Consider the following 20,259-nt stretch of genomic DNA (forward strand, 5'->3'; position numbering starts at 1 on the left):
ATAAGAAGTCTATAAAGCATTATGCGGTAAGATAGTGACAGCACTCGTCTTCAATTCTTATCCAAATCCATCCAAGTCGCTCCTTACTGGGTATTAGGCTTGAGAATAATGTTGTCAATGAGGCGCACTGCGGGACCGTCGTTATGACCAAGATCCTCGCCTGGCCGCGGCTCTTCCACGGGCAGCATCTTCACAGCGCCGCTCAGTATACCGCCCTTTGTCGGCAAAACAGTGTCTATCTCCTGCATGGTGTCCGGGTCTGCCAGCGAGATGTAGTCCACCTCGAACATGACCCTATCCTTGGGCGCCAGCTTCGACTGCTCCGCCAAGACGTCGGCCGTAACCTGGTTTGCAGCCCCGAGGATCGTCTCTCGGTCCAGCGCACCCGCTTGTTGGTACTTTTCCTCTGCGGCCTTGAGCGCGCGGTTAAGCACCGTCGCGACCTTGCGCCTACGCTCGCCTAGATAGACATTACGCGAGCTCAGAGCCAGGCCGTCATCCGCGCGCGTCGTCTCGCCGATGACGACGTCCATGGGGAGCATGAAGTCTTCCACCATGCGGCGGATGACGACGGTTTGTTGCACGTCCTTTTGGCCAAAGTATACGCGCTCTGGCTGGACAATGTTGAACAGCTTCATGCACACCGTCGCGACGCCCCGGAAGAAGGTAGGTCTGCTCGCGCCCTCGAGAACCTCGCCCACAGGCGTAATCGTCACAAAACTGCCTTTGCTGCTGACCTCTTGCCCGGGAAACCCAGAGGGATACATCTCCCCCGTCGTCGGCGCAAACACGGCGCTCACGCGACCGAGCATATCCCCGTCGCCGGCCAACTCGCGGTCGAGGTTCCGCAGGATCTCGCTATCGCGTGCCCAGGTTACCGGGTAGGACGCCAGGTCTTCTGCGATGCCGAACTGGGCCGGGTTGACGTAGATGGAGACGACGACGTGGTGGTTCTCGCGGGCGGCGGCGCGGATGAGGGAGAGGTGGCCCTCGTGGAGGGCGCCCATTGTCGGGACGAGGCCGACGGAGCGGTAGTTTTGGACGTGGGGGCGGCGCCAGTGGCGGAGGGCGGAGACGGTGCGGAGGACGCGGATTGGACTTGAGGGGAGGGTTTCGGGGCCGCGTGACGGGTGGGAGGAGGAGCATGCTGTTCGGAGCTGTTGTTGGGCGGCGGCGGCGCTGGGATGGGTTGTGCTTGCGCCCGCGGCGCGGAGGGTGCGGGCGAGCATTTTGGGCGATTTGAGATTATGCGGAATGATGAGAAACGAGAGATGATTTGGATTAGGGAGGAAGAAAGGGGATTGCGGCCATTGTGGAGGCGCAATGGCTTTGTAGAGTCATCCAAAGCTGTGATGGTTTCTGCGGCGGATTTTTGGGGACGACGGAGGTTTGGTGGAGATGGAGACGGTGGTCTCGGTGTTATCGGTGAGCTCGGTGAGTGAAGGTGGATGTGCGGGCCCTTGCACGTGATAGAATGACATAAGCGGCCTTGGGGGTTTGTATCCATCGAGAACCTTCATGGTTTCCGTGTGGGGGTTTCCGGAACAGCAGACCGAGAGCCTCACCGAGAAGAGAGCGGAAGCTTATTGGGGTGAAGCTCGGTGTGTAACCGCGTCGGGGAATTCACAGCGGATATCCACTGAATAACCTCTCCAAACTTCCCGCTGTCACGGCCCTCCTCCCTGGTCTCCCATGCTCTCACCCTACCTTTTCCCCATCATCTCCGGTATCCCTTAGGTTCTTTGCCATTTTTCTCTTATCAGCCGACAATACCGATCATCACACGAATGGTTCTCAGCCAAGAGCACGAAAGCCAATCTGCAATGCTACACGAAGACAAATGGCTAGCTCAGTGCCTCGCACAACATGACACCAGAGAACTCTCGTACAACACGAGCATGCGAGATTGCCGTCAACCTTTTCCTTCTTCTTTTTTAGCACGATTTACTCGGCCCCGCGATCTGATGCCCGATTAAATCGACGCTACTTTTGCTAGGTCATGCCGCCTCCCCTCTTACCCTCACTCTCACTGACTTTTACTCTCACTCTCATTCTCACTGCCATCTTCCATTTGACTTTCTCATATTCCTTCTCCTTTCTCCAGATTTTTCGAAAGTGATCAAAAAACTTCGGCTCTGTAAACTTCCCTATTCATTTCTCCAGGTCTTGATACCGATTTGTCAAATCTCCTGTTTCACACCTGGAGACACTTTCTTGGCATCTCGGCTCAGATGTAGCAGATTTCCCTCTTTGCCTTGCAGCTCTTTTTCTCTCCCTCCTCTCCATTCTTCCATTGTTCAGGTAGGACTGCTATGCGCTAGTACCGGGTAACTTCAGACGAAAAAACAGACGCAGGAGATCGAGGCTCGGCTTGCTGCAGGTTGGGGCTGCGGCGGGTGGAGGGGGAGCCCAATCTCCCGGCCGATTAAACCCTGAATGTCACACAACATTTCAAGGACTCGATGATGATGATGCCGCAAACTTCAGAGAAAGTAGCTGAAATGCTTGGTGATTTGCCAAGTCCACCCGTCCACAACGTGAGCGTACGTGTACGGACAAGTCGCAGGAAAGCCAAGGGTGCCACAAAAGTGACAAGACGACTCGAGATGCAGCATCTGGGCTCATCTCCCACCTTCCGCCAAGGTGTTCCCGATCAGCCTGGGCGTCGGCTGGAGATGACGAATACAGAGTGACAGGAGTTGAAATCTGAATATCACCAAGAGACTTGGCGGGCTCTTTCTTCTTTGCCACTGCAGTATCATTGTGTCCAGTAGTCGCAAAGGCCCCACGAACCCCCCGCCCGGAGCCGGGACGTCCGTCGCAGCTAATACAACCCTTGGCCGTTACGGTAGTCGAAGGGAAGGACTGGGCGTTGGGAGCCTCTGCCCCAGGAATGCCTACCCGCGAAGGGGCAAGGCAAAAACTTCCCGAGAAGCTTATCCCTTCCCGCTCGAAAAATATGAGCCTCCCTGGTTTCTTGTTCCGGAACATTGGGTCCCTCTCTCCCCTTTGGTTGATTGGCAACCTCCTTTGTGGTTGTGCGGGACCGGCGGCGGAGGCGGGAAGCAAGGCAAGGCATGACGAAGGGACAAGTATGGGTATACCGTATTTGCATCGCAACCAAGTCCCGTTCAAGCTGGGGAGAGGACAGTTGTCACGGGTGGATGAGCATAGTGGCACAAAGCTGGTTGTTGATGCTGTTCCTCCACATATTCGGCTTCCCACAGCGGGAAAAGCAAAAAAAGCTACACAACCTTGTGTTCCCGAGCCGCTAAGTGAGTTCAAGAATAATGTGGTGCTTGCATCGACCTCTTCGACAGCGCGCATCCGCATTCGCTTTCGAATCCTTTCATGATTCTGACCCAGGCCCATCGGACGAAGGCTCGCTTCTGGCTGCTTCTGCTGTTGCTGCTACGAGGTTCGCTCAGGAACCACAAATCTAGAATACATTATGCTGTATTTCTGACATTTTTCTGTGCCTTTGCCCAACGTCATTGGAGTGTACGGCCCGGCTTACATTACGGACGGAATTCAAAAACAAAAGACTATCCTGACCATCACCCTATTCGGACAGGGCTTCTCTGGCGAATTTGTTTCACTTTGGTTCGTCTGGTGGGCAAGTTTCGTAACCCGCCGCTCGGGGTCGGGGAGGGGTGCGCTTGGCAGAATACAGCAACATTGGTTCTCTTGGCATTTTATGTGCAAGCAGCAGTTTTGGCTCTTGGACGGTAACGCAGTGCTCGGCAAACCGAACAGCCGGCGGGAGAAGGCGGGGAGAGAAGGGGGGACTATGAGCGTCCCATGGCCGGTGGTAACTCTGACAGAAGAGAGTCCCAGAGAGAAGGGCAGCGGCGAGAGGTCGGATGAAATTACTGGGAGGAGAGGGTCAAGACGCTTCGAAGCTTTGGATTGACACACCTTAATTCTACGCTCTTGGGTTCTGGAGACTACCAAAAACTCAGAAGGGCAACGAGACCCGATGGAAAAGGCAACCTAACTCTGAATTGTGTTTATTCTGGGACAGAGAGGGATGGCAGCCTGTGGTTGGGACACTTTGGGCGTGGCGTAAAGACTAAACGAAACATGGGCAAAAGCTTCCCCGAATGCCTCCTCAAGGAACGAACCTTGCTTGCTTGAGCCTATATTCGCAACCACTGACACTGTTAAGGTGAGGTGGGCGAATACGGCTGTAGGGTTTCCAAGCTATTGAGCATGCTCGATACACCAACAACTGGGGAGGGTCGCGAGACACTTTTCCCACATCGGCTCTACTCGCCCCCTCCAACAACTGTGACATGATTAACGACTCGCTTCGTTCGGCTGATGCTTTCCAATCTCGCTCGGTCTTGCTAATTCTGTCCGACAACCCTGTTGAGGCTCTGGCTATAGTTACCAGTACAATAAATCTGGTATACTATACGGCTTTGCCAGCCAATTACGTAGTTTCTCGTCAACTGTCTTCTCTCTGTTTTCGCGCGCGGCCGGCACCGCCTATGGGATCGACGTACCCGGGGCAAGGGAGAATTGAGGTTGCGCCGGGGCATGGCGATCAAACCGTCCCGAGCGGCCTGGAGCAAAACAACTCGGCCGGCGGCGGCGGGGAGGGAATGGAATGTTGGGGTGGTCCACTGAGTTACTGGAAGTGGACGGGCAGGCAGGCATCCTTGAAGGGCAGAAAGATAGAACATGAGATAATCGGGAGCATCTGGCATGATGGTGGACGTCAAAACAAACCTGGGCGAGAATACGACATTCCGCGACTAACATACGCCAGCTGCTGGCGAGGCCGCGAATCACCCTTCTCGAGCCCCCACACTCACTACGCAGCAATGGAAACAGAAACCGCAACAAGAGGCGGTGCTGGATCTCTAGGCTCTGCTGAGAATCAGGCGGAAGTATCAACAAGCGGATGCAACTGCAACTCGTCCCGTAAAACGATGCCAATCATGCCAGGGCCCAGGGGATAGGAGAGTTATGGTTGCTATCGCGCGGCCTTGACACTGAATGATGACCATCACCAGTGGAGAGCGCGCGCGCCGAGATAAACTGTCATGGTCAAACAAGGGCTCGAGATGGGTCAATAATTCCAAAAGAATCCACGGCCAAGCCTTCTCTCGCCTGGTTTGACGGTTGGCCTCGAGGGACGATGATACAAAGGCGCCATAAAACTGCGTACGCACTGACGATGGCCACATTGGAATTTCTGGGCAAAGCTGCCAATGGATGGTCTCGGCATTCTGGGGAGCAAGAGAAGCCGAAGCAATCCTGTGACAGTGACAGACAAGCTCGAGAGAAACACGGACGGACGGGGGCCCTGTTCGAGCTCAGGAGTTGTCCTTGAGCTCAAGAGAAAAGCATTCGTCTTTCGCCGTCGGAGAATATTCGACGGAGAATATCCAACATCTCCAACGGGAGATGGGATGACGAGCTTCCGAATGATTTGAGGACGATAAAGAAGTGAGGAAACAAAAAAGGAAGAGTTTGGGACGGAGCAACCTGTAGATGACAGGGTCCAAGTGCACTTCACCACCTAAAGAGATTCAGGATTTAGGTATTAATACTGGAAAATGGTGTGGGAAGCTGGCTGTTCTGTTTGGCTGAGGCGCGCTCTTTCAGCCCTTCGACCATGATTCTAGCGGCACCTGGAACCCCGGAAAGGCGGATCTGCAACACCAGTCCCGCGCAAGGTACGGGCATGTGGGAGTGGGAAGTGCATGAGGGAGATGAACGAGGATGATTGGGTGAAGGAGCCGTATGCTGTGGCTGTGTGTGTGCGCTTCTGCTGCATGGTCCGAGAGACGCGGGTCTCGGAACAAGGATCGCGAGTTGATCTGGTCCTGATCCCCGTCATTCTTCAGTAGCATCTACTGTGTACTGTGTACGTGGGTATGGATAATTCGGTTGGGTGGTTGTCGCTTTGAGTGTGCAGCATTGGCAGGTCTTTGAGAAACTGCATTGTCACTGTGTACGGGCCAGGAGAGAGGGAACAGATCGTGCGCTGGATATTGGTCTTTTCTCTTGTCTTCATCAGTCCGGTATAGTCACTTTCAGCTGATCAGCAACGTAACTCGATCAGAAGTTTAGAACGGATAGCCGGCGCCGAAAGGCGGATATCCCGAGCTTAGGCCAGGTTAGATGATGGAGCACGTCGGACCACGGCCGTGTTGCTAGAGACAAGTTTCCTTCTTCGAGTCTTCTTCAGTAGATGTCTCTTCTCTGACAATCACTCGCACAACGACACACACACGACGTCAACACCTACTCGATCCCAGCTCTTCAATGCCACCATGAGCGTCACTATCAAAACAGGTACGGACTTCTGAACCACAGACTTTCTGTGGCTGTCACCATCGGCAAACGCTTCTTCCATCTTAAAAAGTGGAACCAAGGGACCGCTCCGGTTTTAGAAGATCCCACACAAAAAGTGCTAAATCAAGCGAGAGGAGGGACGTTTGGTTGCGTTGTGGTTGGTGTGGTGAGATCCAGACACGCCCGTGTGGTGCGTCCATCACACACGTCCTACGCGGCCGCCTGTCTGTGTCTGTCTCTTCCTCCTGGCCAGTCTGCTAGGAGGTCTGCCCAGTTCACTTCTTCTCCTTTCTGCATCTGGGGACACACCCGCAGGTCACCCATCCATCTTCGCTCGCACCGCCCTCCTTCGCCTCAAGTTGTCACTGTGTTACTGAATCTCGCACTCTTTCCACTGTATCTTTTCCCCCTCCTGTCTCTCAGGCTCTTGTCCCTCCCTCCCATTCGTAAATCTTCAGTCTCAGCCTCCCCACACTCTCATGTGTGATGTACATACCTCTCAGCCATGGGTAGGCGATTTGTTTTCTTGCTGCTCTACCTTGTCCACGCCCCCGTTCTCTGCAAAATCCGTAGCCGTACCTGATGTGAAAGGGGAAGAGAGGGGAACAGTTCTGGACTCACTCAATTCCGACGTCCATCCATTATCCATCTATCGGTCACTGACCGACTCCCTTCTCTGCCCACTGTGACTGTGCCTGGATCTCGCTGCCGGCCTGCCCACTCGCCCGAGAACCGGCGTCACTCAATCTCTCTTCGGCTTCGACTACCCACTCTGTCTGCCCTACTACCGAAACATAGCATAGCCGGCCTGTCAACGCTCTTCTCCCGCGGCATCTCGATTCTTTTTTACCCAAGATCCTTTTAACCCAAGACTTTCTTCCTTCCCACCCGTCGACTTGACACTAGACGGAACAAATCTCAATACACAGCCAAGAGCCGTTGAGGCTTTGAAGCCAAGAAGGATCACACATGTAGGAAGTCTTGACCAAGACTTTTCCTCTACCACCAAGTTTGCGCCATCTGCGACAAATCAGGCGTACTCGCGGCTTTTCGCGACGTTTCTCCATCCCAAGACTTTGTTGTCTTGGCTAGAACACTCCCTCACAACCATAACCCAGGGAGGGAACAAGACCCCAAGGGCCGCACCCCCCTGTCTCCTGCCTGGCTCCTGGAGTCCTGGCACCCCGATCCCGACCTGAGGTCCATCTCAGTTGGGAAACCCATCCCGCTTGATCCCGCTCCTTTGCCGAGAGATTTCAACTCTCGACACTACCTACCTCACCTGTCTCCATCCTCCGCCGCCCAGGTTCTCATGTCGTTGTCGTTCTTGTTCGCATCCCTTCTGCCTCGTTGTCCTGCCCGCTGATGGGAATCATCAGCGACATTGCATCGCGATACAAGTCTTCTCTCCACCCTTGACTATCGTGAAGCAGATACACCCAAGGCCGGATAGGACCGGGGAGATCGCAGCATCAGAGACAAGACGACACCACACCGGCAAAAGAGGAACGAGAACTCTGTTGCACCGCACCCACTGCCCACTCCTCCAAGTCTCTCCAACACCCACGCACTGCCTACTCGGTACAGCGCCTCGCCCCAGACTGTCCACAGTCCGCCCACCCATCGCCCGGGATTCCTGCATATGTAAACGACCTAGCGGGCACGAGAACAGACCAAGTCTCACCCTTCCCTCCACCTGTACCGTCCACACACACACACGCTCGCACTCACTCACACACGCCATCCACACCTTACCATACACCGTAAGGTATTACCCAACGTAACGACCTGGCCTGAAAGAGACGGAGCACAGAGCACACACACAGCACACACACACTCACAGCACGGAGAGTGAGTGAGAGAGACAGGGAAAAGGGGACCACTCTTCACACTTCACCATCTTTTACGCTAGTCAAGTCAATCCCGTTCCATCCCAGGAGGCGACTAGCAGCTTGTGACTTTTACATCTCGACTTTTCACTCTCACAAACCGTACTCCATTCTCCGCTTTCTCTTTCTCTCACACACTACACACTCACAACTTAACTCGACGCTCAACTCACTCACCGACACACTCTCACCTTACACCTCACCCCCTTACCCGACGCCTTCAACGCTGCTGCATCGCGCGCACCGCATAGCCGACAACCCGTTCGACTCCGATCGTCTGTCGTCAATCTCACCACCATCAACGGCCAACAGCGGCGCCCAGTACCGAGATAGCAAACTCGATAACCCGCAGACTCCTCTCTTCCTTCCCCGCGATAGGCTGCCTCTTCCCAGTAGCCCCCCATTTTCGGCTCCGTACATTCGAGAGAACACTTTGAGAGAAGAGAGAGAGAGAGAAAGAGAGAGAGAGCCCCCTGCAGCTGCGCGCTCTCACTCACTCACTCACTCCGTCCCCGCCTGAGCGCCTCTTTTCACTCTCATTGTGAGAGGGCCGAATAATCTCATCCAACGACCGCTCATCAGCGCATTTCTCTCTCTCACGACAAAACATCGACAGCGACATCACCACCACCAACGTCAACCAACGTTTGATGCCCACGACAAACTTCCCAATCGCAACCCAACTCACCACAACCAGGTGCACAAAGCAATCACTGAACAGAAACCGGCCGCGCATCGCTCTCACCCCCATCGATCCCCATCCGTCTCTACTCGCCAGAGACGGATCTTTCGAGTAGCCCTGGAGGCATACGACGCCTCTGCAGGCGTCCTCGTGCCAGGCTTTGGCCTCGGTTCGGCGGTGCTGAATCCCTTTGAGCATCCGCCCCTCGACTTCGTCCACGATCCTTACCACCTAGTAGGAGGCGACAACGACGACGACGAGGACCAGGTCTCCTCCCTCTCCTTCGGCTTCTCCTCCGACTTTACGCCTGACTTTACCCTCGGCCCCGACGCCGACGCCGCCTCCAAGTCGGAATCGGCATCTTCGTATCTCGGGAATCATCACCAACATCACCAGTCAAGCTATCTCAACCAGCAGCAGCAGCAGCAGCAGCATCACCACCATCATCAACAGCACTACCAACATAACGCCGCAGACACCATGAACTTGCCCAGCTCCCACATCCCGCCCCGCCGCAGCGCGAGCATCCACTCCCTCACCCCGTCGCGCGACCTGCTCGTCAAGCCCAAATCCCCAGAGAAATCCGCCGCCGCAGCCGCCGCGACCGCCACCAAATCAAAACGAGTGCGGACGGGCTGTCTAACGTGTAGGGAACGGCATCTAAAATGCGACGAAGGGTTACCAGACTGTCTAAATTGTCGAAAAAGCAGTCGAGAATGCAAACGCGGCGTGAGGCTTAATTTCATAGACGTGCAGGTCAAGAAACCGCCGTACATGCCCCCCACTGTTGAGTGGTCAGGTAAGTTGTGAATGCCCTCATTTTCATCGACTACTCATTTTCGTCGACCACTCATTCTCTCTCTGCATCATTCATCTTCTCTTGTCGAAAGAGGATGAAAATGGCTAGGATAAAGTACTTGGACCCCCATGCTAACGAACCTACAGTCCAATTCCAAGATGAATCGAGGCTCATCGCCTCAGAGTACGTCGGAGGCCTCGGCCGGTACGCTCATCTCGATAAAAAGGCCGTCGTCGCCCCTCCGCCACGGCATCTAGGCCATCTAGAGCCGACCCTCCGGCACCAATCCCACCTCCTCCCACACGCAAGAGCAAGCGGCCCAGACGCCTCCGTCTCACCGAGAACTCACCTCCTCCACCACCCACCACCACCGCCGCCGCCGCCCCCAGCATACAGCCACCACCCGTACTACCGCGAACCCCCTCCCCCGCGAGCTGGAGTCGGAGCAGGACCCATCGAGTCATCATCATCAGCCTACCCGCGCCGCGAGAGCGAGTCCGCCTACCTCACGCCCCAAAACTCGGCGCACCCGCCGCAGGCGGCACCTCACCACCCCTACAGCCTCCACGAGCACTTCGCCTCGTACCGCGACACCGGCGCCGGCGGCATCCCCAACAGCCGCGACCACGGCCGCCACCGCGACAGCGACGCCTCGAGCGCGGCCTCCATCGTCCCGCAACCCACCGCCCCGCCACCAAGCTACCGCAGCAGCGCCGCCGCCGCCGGGAACCCCCTGGCCGTAGACGGCATGATGACCCCTCCCCCGAGCGAAAAGGCCACCGCCGGCGAGAGAGAGTACCTCAACTCCCCCGAAGAGATCCTTTACATGCAAGTCTTTGTCGAAGAGGTCGGCGTCTGGATGGACTCTCTCGACAAGGAGAAACACTTCTCCCGCCTGATCCCATACCACGCCCTGAAATCCCCCATGCTCCTCAACGCCTTCCTCGCCTGCGGCGTAAAGCACCTCACGCTCGTCAACCCGGCCTACGAGGACGACAAGGCCCTCTTCTACTACGACACCGCCACCACGCAGCTCCTCCGCAGCCTGCAGAACCCGGACCGCAACACGGGCGAGTGCGCCACCACGGCCGTCGTCCTCAACGTCTACGAAATCATGTCCGAGAAGCCCGCCCAGCGCATGAACCACATCGCCGGCGCCCGCGCCCTCGTCCGCGAGTGTAAGTGGGACGCCCGGTCCACCGGCATCGGCGCCGCGTGCTTCTGGCTCAATATCGGCATGGAGGTGCTCTCGTGCCTGGCCTTCAACTGGCAGACGTCGTGGGATCCCGATCAGTGGGGTCTGGATATGAATTTCACCAACGAGGGTTGCGGTCCGGCTGGTTCAGCGGCGGCAGCATCGAGGTCCGGTGACGGCTTTGGACAGGAGGAGGTCTGGGTCCATCGGATCCTGTACATCGTGGCCAAGATTGCAAACTTCCGGGCCACGATCCCGCGGTTCCAGGAGCCGAGCCCGCACGACGAGCAGATCCGCCTGGGTAACCGGCTTCAGCAGTGGCAGGATCTCAAGAAGCTCTGCGACAAGTGGAATAACACCTGCCCGAGGACGATGCACCCGTTCGGATACCTCTATCCATCGCAAACAAACTCCAAATCCGCCTTCCCCAACGTCTGGTAAGTCTTCGCTTCCCTCATAACCTCTTTCACTCTCCTCTGTCCGAGTCAGCTGTCATCTAACAACCCCACAGGCTCATCAAACGCGCCGCCATTATCGGCCGCCTCTTCTACCACACAGCCCAATGCCTCCTCGCCCAAACGAATCCCATGGAACCAGGCCGCGCCTCAGAAGAAATGCGCGCCCTCCAGCTCCACCACGCCCACCAAGTCTGCGGCATCGTAGCCCACACAAAGGACCGCGGCGTCGCCTCCGTCGCGATCCGCTCCCTCGCCATCGCCTCCGCCGTCCTCACCGACCCGCGCGAGCAGGAAGAGGTTCTCGAGATCCTCGACAAGATCCACGCCGAGAGCGGGTGGCGCCTCGGCAGCATCCACGGCGAACTCAAGAAGGCGTGGGGGTGGCCTTCGCCCGCGCCCTCGCACGCTTCTCTCAGCGGCGGTCCGGCGGGTGGTGCTCCAGGTGACCATCGAGGTTCCGTGGGGAGTTATGGCGGTGGGAGACCGGGCCCGCCGGGGAACCCGCCGGCCATGGCGACGTCGAGCGCGCCGTCGGCGTCGAGCGCTGCTGCTTCTGCGCCGATGAAGGCTCTTGTGAACCCGCTCTCGTACGCCGACTTTAGTTTGCCGAATGCCCCCTACAAAGACTGGTGGAAGCCGCCGAATCGCCATGATTCGTACAGCTACCAGGGTTTCCCATAATGACCTTTTTCTTCACCTCTTTCTTACTCTTCTTTTCTTCAAGTTGGCTTGTCTTTTTTTTCTTTCTTTTTTTCTTACTTTACTACTTTGTTCCAACCCGAGCCCTTGCGACGAAACCGTAAGAGAGGGAAGGGACGGATTCATATATATAATATTCTTCAAGAAAACAGGAGGCGAATGTTTGCTCTCTAGTTACTTTGACATCGTGGAATACCGAAAAACCAAAAGAGGGCTGGCACTGGTTTGCTAACCCACCCTACCTTACGATTACGACTCCGTCTTATCCTCTTTACTTTTTCTCTGGTCTTTCTTCTCTTCTACTGCATCATCTTTTTATACAAAGCAACTACAATTAGGAGAGGAGAACACCACGGCTCTACAGGGTGGCCGGCAAAGCATTGCGTCAGATGAAATGGGTCTATTGGACCGCGGACCCGTTGGAGGGAACTGGAGATGGACAATGGGACATGTGGGCGTTCCGGCACTTCACAGTAACAAAGGGGGACAGATGGTTTTTTTTTTTTTTTTTTTTTGCTGAGATACGCTCCAGCATTTGAGAGGCTCCAATGGTTGGGAGAGCCCAGAATGCTCTGCAAAGGGCACCGATACCATGAGATATTTACTATTGTTCTATCTTGGGCACACACTTTTGCTCCTTTGTTTGCTCTTCTTGCAGTTCGTCACACACAAATGACTCTAGGGTTAGGGAACTGTCTTTGATCGTTGTCTGCATTATCTGGTATCTTGTTTTATTCGAATGGGAAAGGGGATGTTGGGGTTCTGTCTAACGCGGGAGGGAATCTATCGCAATGCCAATGCTCAAAAAGCAAATGTCAAGCGCTCAGTGCCTTGACACCAAGAACCTTCTATGGAAAAAAGTTGATTTTCCTTCCCTTTCCAGACTCATCTTCTAATGACGTGCCCAAAATCCATTGACCCATTCTTCCAATCGTCGTGAAATCCGTTTGTCCCATCTATCGCCGTTTCTTCGTGAAATTTGCTCAACAAAGAGAAAAGAAGGCAAGAAAACTCAAAGTCTGCGGGGCCAAGCTAGGAATTATGCCAAACCACGTTCTAAAAGTTTCTTGGTAGCTGAAAGCAGTGCCTTAAGCAGAGCCGTTGGTGTTGGTGACGACGCTGCCGCTGACATTCTCCTTCATGAAGGGCTCGTTGTCAACCTCAATGGAAGGGATGGTCATGCCAAACTTCTCGTAGGGGAAGTTCTCGAGAGTAGGCAGGTACTCGGCCCAGCCGTCGTCAATCTCGCCGACCTGGTGCATGTCGACCTGGCCGGCCTCGCCAGTGCGGCCAGCAAGGACCTCCTTCTCGCGGCCAGCGTACTCCTTAAGGAGCATCTTGTGGGGGCACCAGATGACACGCATGCCAGCGCGGCGACCAGCCTCGACACCGGGGACAGAGTCCTCGAAGACGAGGCACTCCTCGGGAGTGATGGGCTTCTCACCCTCGGGAAGAGACTCGTTGATGGTCTTGAGGGCCAGGAGGAAGATGTCGGGGTTGGGCTTGCCGCGGCCGGGGGCAATGCGGGTGTCGTCGCCCAGGACACGGCGCTGAGAGGGGAAGACGGAGAAGAGTTCAGTCAGGTGGTCAGACTTGAGCTTGAAGTTGGCCTCGTGAGAGGAGGTGGCCAGGGCAATGTGAACACGCTGGGCAGTCTTGCCGTCAGCGGTGGCGGGCTTGTGGTCGAAGTAGCGAGTGCGACCGAGGTTCTGGAGGAGCTGGGGAATGCCGGGGAGAGGCTTAGTAGAGGGGAAGATCTGGCGCTGAAGAGCGGACAGCTTCTGGTGGTACTCCTCGTGGGTAATGGGGAGCTGAGCCCACTCGTGAAAGATACGAGTGGCGTCAGGACCAGGGCGGCCCTGAAGCTTGGCCTTGATGTTCCAGGGAAGGAGAGGGCGGCCGTACTGCTCGAGGACGATATTGATGCAGGCGGTGTAGAGGTCCTCGGTGTCGAGAAGGAGGCCGTCCATGTCGAACAGGCAGGCCCGGACGGGAGGGAAGCTAGGTAAGTCAAGATCAGTCAATTGGTTCATTGGCGTTTGAAGGACGAGAGAAGACTTACTCGGTGCGAGGAGCCATTGCGACGGTAAGAAGGTTGTGGAGGTGATGTGATGGATGTGAAACGTGAAGGTGGAAGAGGAGGAAGAAGTAGCAATTGGATGGCCTCGAGAGGATTGTCGAAGGAGGAGTGGTTGAGGGTGGAAGAGGGAAAGGTGATGGAAGAGGTCTGAAGAAAAGAGAAATAATCTCCAGTTGGGGTATCGCGAGGAAGGTTTGTGGAGGTGAAGACAAGGCGGAGGATTTTTTTAGCCGCAGCCAAAATTGGCCTTTTGATCCTTTCTCGGAAGGACCTGAGTCAACAAAGTGAATTTGAGGGACGGAAGGAACAATGGACAGGAAGCCAAAGGTCGAATGGGCAAAACGGGCAGGGGCGTTCAGGAACAACGGCGGGGTGAAAACGGAAGCGGAAGGCACCGATGGAGGGGTCGCTCAGCTCTTTCCCGAATAAAATGGCGACCAGACGGGGAAGTGGGGTCCCCATGTATCCCCGTACACTGTACATGTACCTTATTTTCAACACTAAGGTACACTGTACACAAGAGTAGGTAGTCAGGTATCCGTAACATGTACTCGATTCACTGTAGCTAATACAAACGCACCTCGACTATTGATGAAATATTCAAAGTGAATGTACCATTAAAGTCGAATATTAAGGTATACTCAGTGTCTTTTTTGAATCTTGATGGCTTTGATCTTCCTACCTGCATATCTCAGACGTACGGACAAAAGTATCTTCTCATACCTTATGAAGTACAGTTCAGGCGACGGCGCATACTGTACTCCCTCATGGTGAATCGATTGGATGCCAGCGAGGCCAGCCGCTGAAAGACCCTTAAAGCGCTGTATCCGCCAGGTCCCTTCAGCGAATTGGGTCAGCAAGTGTGGCTTCCACCGCCCAAAAACATGTGAACAGCCTCAACGTCCCACTCGACCAAATCCACGTGGGGACGAGACACCTCAGTGACGACATTCTTGGGGCTGCCCTGCCTGCACCCTTTGACTCAGCTCCCAACGTCAAACGAGTCTACAACAACTCACTGCTGCCTTCCAAGATGGCGTCCAAGGAGACAGAGAAGGACGCCCAGAGCAAGGGCAAGGACAAGTCGGTCAAGGATGATGAGCCTGAAGAGGTCCAGGAGAAGTTCTCTCCTGAAGAGGAGGCGGTAAGGCAAATTGTTCCCCTGCTCTTATTCTATGCATTTCAACCTTCTTCAGTGACGAGATCTCCGACTATTCGAATGCCACCATATGAAAGTTGGGAACTGCCGGATCCCTTAATCTCATACCACCCCTTCGATGAGTTCAACCTTCACCTCACTGATCATGAAAAAAGCTCCTCCGACCTTGATAAAAGTCCATCACATCTAACACAATCCGCAGTCCCTCCTAGCCGAAGCAAACACCCACAAAACCGAAGCAAACGCCCTCTTCACATCCTCACACTACACCGACGCCATCGCAAAATACGACGAGGCCGTCTCCGTCTGCCCCAACTACCTAGACTACGACCTCGCCGTCCTGCGCTCAAACATCTCCGCCTGCCACCTCAAACTCTCCCAATGGAAAGACGCAATCTCCTCCGCCTCCGCCGCGCTCGACGGCCTAGATCGCATCGACAAGGAATCCGCCCTCGAGCAGGAACGCCGAGAAAAGCTCAAGGCCGAAGAGGAAGAGGGCGTGGAGGAGGAGATTGTAAGCTCTGGCGCTAGCGCCGCTGCCCCCGCGCCGGTGACGGTCGCAGATGATGCAGAGGAAGTTGCGCGTAGAAAGAGGGCAGATGATGTCCTCCGCATCAGAGCCAAGGCTCTCATGCGGAGAGCGAGAGCGCGGAGCGAGGAGGGCGGGTGGCAGAACCTCGCGGGCGCGGAGGAGGATTATAAAGCGCTGGCCAAGATGGGGAACCTCGCGGCCGCGGATCGCAAGATTGTGCAGACGCAGTTGAGGGTGCTGCCGCCCAGGACGAAGGCTGCGCAGGAGGCGGAGACGGCGGAGATGTGGGGGAAGCTTAAGGATGTGAGTTCTGAACACGCCACTGGGAGTGTATGTTTTGAGTGTGTGTGTGTGATGGCTAACGTGCGAGTATAGCTGGGCAATGGCATTCTGAAGCCGTTTGGACTGAGTACGGATAACTTCCAGATGGTCAAGGATGAGAAGACGGGAGGATATTCGATGAATTTCAACCAGGGTCAATGAGCCTGGACATAGCCCATCAAATGTGGTCTAAGAAGAAAACAGCATTTTGGTGTAGGCATGGTAGGAGCGATGGCATCATAGCAACATGAAGACGCCGTAAATCTAGCTCATTCAAGCTAGTATACTACTATCGCGTCCAAGGTGCTTCACGGACGATTACTTCTGTAATCACCAAAGGTTTGACTCGCTCATGTCTGCAAGAGTGTCTGTCAAAAGAAATTCATTCATGTGCCCACAGTATAACAGTAAGAACAAGCAGCCAAAGTGGCTCTTGTTGGTATTAATGCATTAATTCACGTTATTGATAGCGGTGTTTTTTCCAAAATCCCTCCACATATCCTTCCCTTGCCCTCTCCGGCTCCTTGGTCTCCCATTTCTTGTCCGCGAAAACCAAATACAAACCCTCAACATTCGATTAGGTGTAGATACTCTCGGTAATCTGGTTCACCTGGAGTCCCTTCTCCGCCATCTCGGCGTCCCGCAAAAAGTCGAGCGGGAACCACACGAGGTGGCCCTTGATCTGGTCAATCTTTTGCCGTGCGTCCGCTGCGGGCATGAACTGGTCGAAAATATGGCCTGCCTTGACGCCCTTGGGCGGCAGGTATCTGTCGTAGTCGTCAAAGGTTTTGACTAAAGGAAAAGATGTTAGCTCTGATTCAATACTGTGAAATGTGAGAGGAAAGAACTTACTGTGGTCATCAGGATCAGCATGGAACAGGTGACGGTACAGATCCGTGTTCCGCGTAGCGTTGCCCGTCCACATCTCCCACAGCTCGTCGTTCATCGGATCCTCGACAAACTTCCACGTGTCGTCGCGGTCCCACGGGTCATTCTCCGCGTGGCCCGGCGGACGCGCGTTGGGATCCTGCGACCCGTCCAGGTCCTGCGCGGGCAGGAGGCCAAGATGCTCGCGCCACAGGTACCGGCGCAGCGACGTCGCGTGCCAACCGGCCTCGTAGGGTTTGCCGTCCATGGTGCTCGGCACGCGCTTCGTGTCCTCCATGACGATGCTGAGCTCGCTGTCGTGATAGCCCAGCTGACTGCGGTCGTTGAGGTTGCTGGAGCCGCAGACGACGATGCGGTCGTCGACGATGAGAAGCTTGGAGTGGATGTAGAGCTCCTCCTGGATCCAGTTGCGGATCTCCGTCTCCGGGTCTTCGTCCTCCCACGGCTCGTCCTCGATGGATCCGGAGTTGGCCATGGCGTGCTGCGCGACCGAGGTCTTGTTGCTGAGCTGGGCGTCGCCGAGACTGGCTTCGAAGCGTTGCTTGGCGTCGATGGCGTTTTGGGCCTCGGTGGTCTTGCCGTCGCCGACTTGTTCGGCCTTGGCGCCCATGTGCTCGTCGCGCTCCTTCTCGGTTGGGTCGTTGATGCCGTGGATACCCGTGCCCATGACCTCTTCGGCTTGCGCGCGCTGCACCTCGGCGTACTTGACACCCGTGTCCTTTTCTCTCTTCTCCACGGCGGATGTGCGGTTGAGACGGTCGTACGACCGCAGGTTGAAGAAGAAGATGTGGTTTCTGGGGTCGATGCCCTCCTTCTTGACCTGCTCGAAGATGGAGTGCTCGCCGCGGCAGATTGACTTGTACTGGTAGTCCATGATGGCACGGGTACCCGTGGCCGCATCATCTCGGAGGTCGCCAGCGAAGCCGGGAATGGCGGGGATGAGGACGATGACACGGAACTTGCGACCCTCCTTGCCAGCCCTCACGACGGCGTCAACAATGGCACGACCGATCCGGTTGTGGATCGGTGCTTGCTGGTCGCCGGTAGCGGTGATGAAGAACTGGTTCTCAATGTAGACAAAGTGCTCTGCTTTGCTGATGATCTCACAGTAGGCGTTCTGGATCGAGTGATCGGTCAGGATACCGCTAGACCAGTCGGCGCTGGATCGCACGATTTGGGCGTGCATGGATCCCTTGTTCTCCAAATTCGACAGGCTTCGCTCGTCCAGAGGGTGGGTGAGGTACTCTCCGACGGGATGCTTGGGCCGTTGGACTCCCACAAGATCCTCATCTTCGGCCAGACGACCGCGCAGCTGGATCCAGTCGAAGCGATCGTCACGCTTGTACTTGTCGCGCTTCACGAAGTTCCAACGCAAGACAAAGTGCTCGGCAATGTCGTAGACGCAGGGCCCGACGACACCCATGGATACGTCGTGCCAGGGCATGCGCCCGTACTCAGCCTTGCTCAACTCGTTCTGCTTCCAGTCCTGGACGTTTTGGAAATCCATGATTCTGTTGTTGTTGAAGTCCTGTCCGGGCCAGACCTCGTTCTGGACGCCCTCGGGATGCGCATCGGCAAGAGGGTGGGTGTGGCTGTCCCAGCGACCGAAGCACAGATCAAGACCTCCGATGAAGGCCATGGCATAGTCAATGACGATGAACTTTTCATGATGAGCCCAGTAAAAGGTCATATCGGCGCCGTTGGAGAGGACATTGTGGTCGGGGTGGCGCATAATCTTGATGTTGCCGTAGCCTGGCGAGCCCTCGGGGCACAGAGCCTGCAGGGCATGCTTTGTGTGGGCAGAATTGCACGTCAAGGCAGCCTCGACTTCGCGATAGACAATAATGTGAATTTGGACACCGGCCTCGGCGCGGCGCTTCAGGACCTGGTCCAACCTCCATTCCTTGTTGTGGTGAGGGGGGCGGCGCAGGAACAGCTCGGGGGACAACCACCAGTCGCAAATGTAGATGGTCTCCTTTGCGGCCTCGAGAGCTTCGGAGACGGCCCAAAAGTAGTCGCGACCGTCGACGTACCACTTGATCAGGTTGCCGTCGCGCTCCGGAAAGAAGGACTTGAAGCGGTGGTCCTCACCGATTTTTGTCCGCTTGTCGTCGGTGGCCTTTTCGTGCTCCTCGTCGTGGCGGTGGTTGGCGTTGAACTGGAGCGCATGTCAGTTTGGCTGGTCGCCCTAGGCAGGTTTCCCACGTGGGATTGAGCTTCATTGGGGAGGAAAGTATGGTCTTACAAGGTTGGCCAGCTTGCCAATCTGGTGCTTCTTGTGCACAAGATGAACTTTGGCGTCATGCAGATGGGTACCCTCGAGCTTATCCTCCAGCTCGCGGAATGGCTTCTTCAGCTTGTCCATGAAGCCGCCGCCGCTCCCGCTTTCTTCCTTCTTGTGGCCATGGTCGCTTGTGGTCATGAGCCCCATGATTACAGTATGTTGCCCTGGGCGTTGAACGAAGGGGTATTCGAATGGAAGATTTGCGCAAGCTCTCAAAGTTGGTATCTCTAGGTCATGAAGTCGTGGGGAACGAAGCGGGAAGTTGAAGTTGAAGTTAATGGGTGTGGCTGGTGTGGAGGGGTATCATAGGATGCGCGGGGTACACTGAATGGCGGGGTGAATAAGTTGAAGCATTCCAGCCCAAGTATGCAGCACTCGGATGGGGAAAAGGTCAGTGGAAGTGTTTAAGCTTCGTGTAGCTTGGACTTGTAGGTGTGGGAATAGGTTCAGGAGGAGGGAGAAGAGAGGACGAGACGGAGGAAGAGAAGGAGGATGACAATGGAGGGACGGCGCGTGGGATGGGGAAAGTAGTAAAGCTTGGAGGGAAAGCTTGAAATTAGAAACCCTGGGCTATGTCATTCCCGTCACTCGTGCGCCGGCGGGAGAACTAATCAAGCAGGTTAATTGGGGGCGAGGATCGAGAGTAGTTCGGCCGGAAGCAGGATCCAAGGCCAAGGAAAACGAACGGAGAATGGAACTCTCACTCGCGCACTTTGGAAGAAAAGTGTGGGCGCAACACCGGGACGGGGGGGGAACGACACACACGACGATTGTTGGTGGTGAGACATCCTCAGACTAAGACAGGTACTTTGGTATACTGCAGGATTTGTATGCAGAACCAAGTACATCCCACCCACCTCGGTATCGGCCCTGCGCAAACAGGAACGCAGTCATACCTTACGGAGTACTGCAGCCACGGATAATTACAGTACAGTCGCACTCGATTTCAAGGCGGGGCAAATGT

General features: G+C 55.6%; 6 protein-coding genes across 6 annotated transcripts; 2 read left to right on the forward strand and 4 right to left on the reverse strand.

The window, feature by feature from the left end:
• Window positions 1-83: 83 nt before the first annotated feature.
• On the reverse strand, window positions 84-1,229 carry BDZ83DRAFT_588609 (uncharacterized protein; the record flags this gene model as incomplete). The annotated part of the gene is made up of 1 exon (XM_060506154.1): window positions 84-1,229. One exon carries the CDS (start codon window positions 1,227-1,229, stop codon window positions 84-86), a length of 1,146 nt encoding a protein of 381 aa, XP_060360021.1.
• A 1,222-nt stretch (window positions 1,230-2,451) lies between these two features.
• Window positions 2,452-2,991, reverse strand: BDZ83DRAFT_656014 (uncharacterized protein; the record flags this gene model as incomplete). The annotated part of the gene is made up of 1 exon (XM_060510839.1): window positions 2,452-2,991. The coding sequence occupies one exon, from the start codon at window positions 2,989-2,991 to the stop codon at window positions 2,452-2,454; it is 540 nt and encodes a 179-aa protein (XP_060360022.1).
• A 6,369-nt stretch (window positions 2,992-9,360) lies between these two features.
• On the forward strand, window positions 9,361-12,013 carry BDZ83DRAFT_723194 (uncharacterized protein; the record flags this gene model as incomplete). Its single annotated transcript, XM_060512533.1, has 3 exons — window positions 9,361-9,679; window positions 9,826-11,311; window positions 11,386-12,013. 3 exons carry the CDS (start codon window positions 9,361-9,363, stop codon window positions 12,011-12,013), a joined length of 2,433 nt encoding a protein of 810 aa, XP_060360023.1.
• A 1,106-nt stretch (window positions 12,014-13,119) lies between these two features.
• BDZ83DRAFT_756494 (haloacid dehalogenase-like hydrolase) lies at window positions 13,120-14,110 on the reverse strand (the record flags this gene model as incomplete). The annotated part of the gene is made up of 2 exons (XM_060514760.1): window positions 13,120-14,032; window positions 14,094-14,110. 2 exons carry the CDS (start codon window positions 14,108-14,110, stop codon window positions 13,120-13,122), a joined length of 930 nt encoding a protein of 309 aa, XP_060360024.1.
• A 770-nt stretch (window positions 14,111-14,880) lies between these two features.
• Window positions 14,881-16,548, forward strand: BDZ83DRAFT_636478 (uncharacterized protein). The gene is made up of 3 exons (XM_060509256.1): window positions 14,881-15,255; window positions 15,473-16,105; window positions 16,178-16,548. The coding sequence occupies exons 1-3, from the start codon at window positions 15,145-15,147 to the stop codon at window positions 16,283-16,285; spliced, it is 852 nt and encodes a 283-aa protein (XP_060360025.1). The 5' UTR covers window positions 14,881-15,144; the 3' UTR covers window positions 16,286-16,548.
• Window positions 16,549-16,700: 152 nt separating this feature from the next.
• BDZ83DRAFT_656018 (uncharacterized protein) lies at window positions 16,701-19,442 on the reverse strand (the record flags this gene model as incomplete). The annotated part of the gene is made up of 3 exons (XM_060510840.1): window positions 16,701-16,915; window positions 16,976-19,169; window positions 19,257-19,442. 3 exons carry the CDS (start codon window positions 19,440-19,442, stop codon window positions 16,701-16,703), a joined length of 2,595 nt encoding a protein of 864 aa, XP_060360026.1.
• Window positions 19,443-20,259: the final 817 nt, after the last annotated feature.

Source organism: Colletotrichum acutatum (assembly GCF_030867785.1).
Source record: "Colletotrichum acutatum strain CBS 112980 chromosome Unknown BDZ83scaffold_129, whole genome shotgun sequence".
NCBI classification, from domain to species: Eukaryota; Fungi; Ascomycota; class Sordariomycetes; order Glomerellales; family Glomerellaceae; genus Colletotrichum; species Colletotrichum acutatum.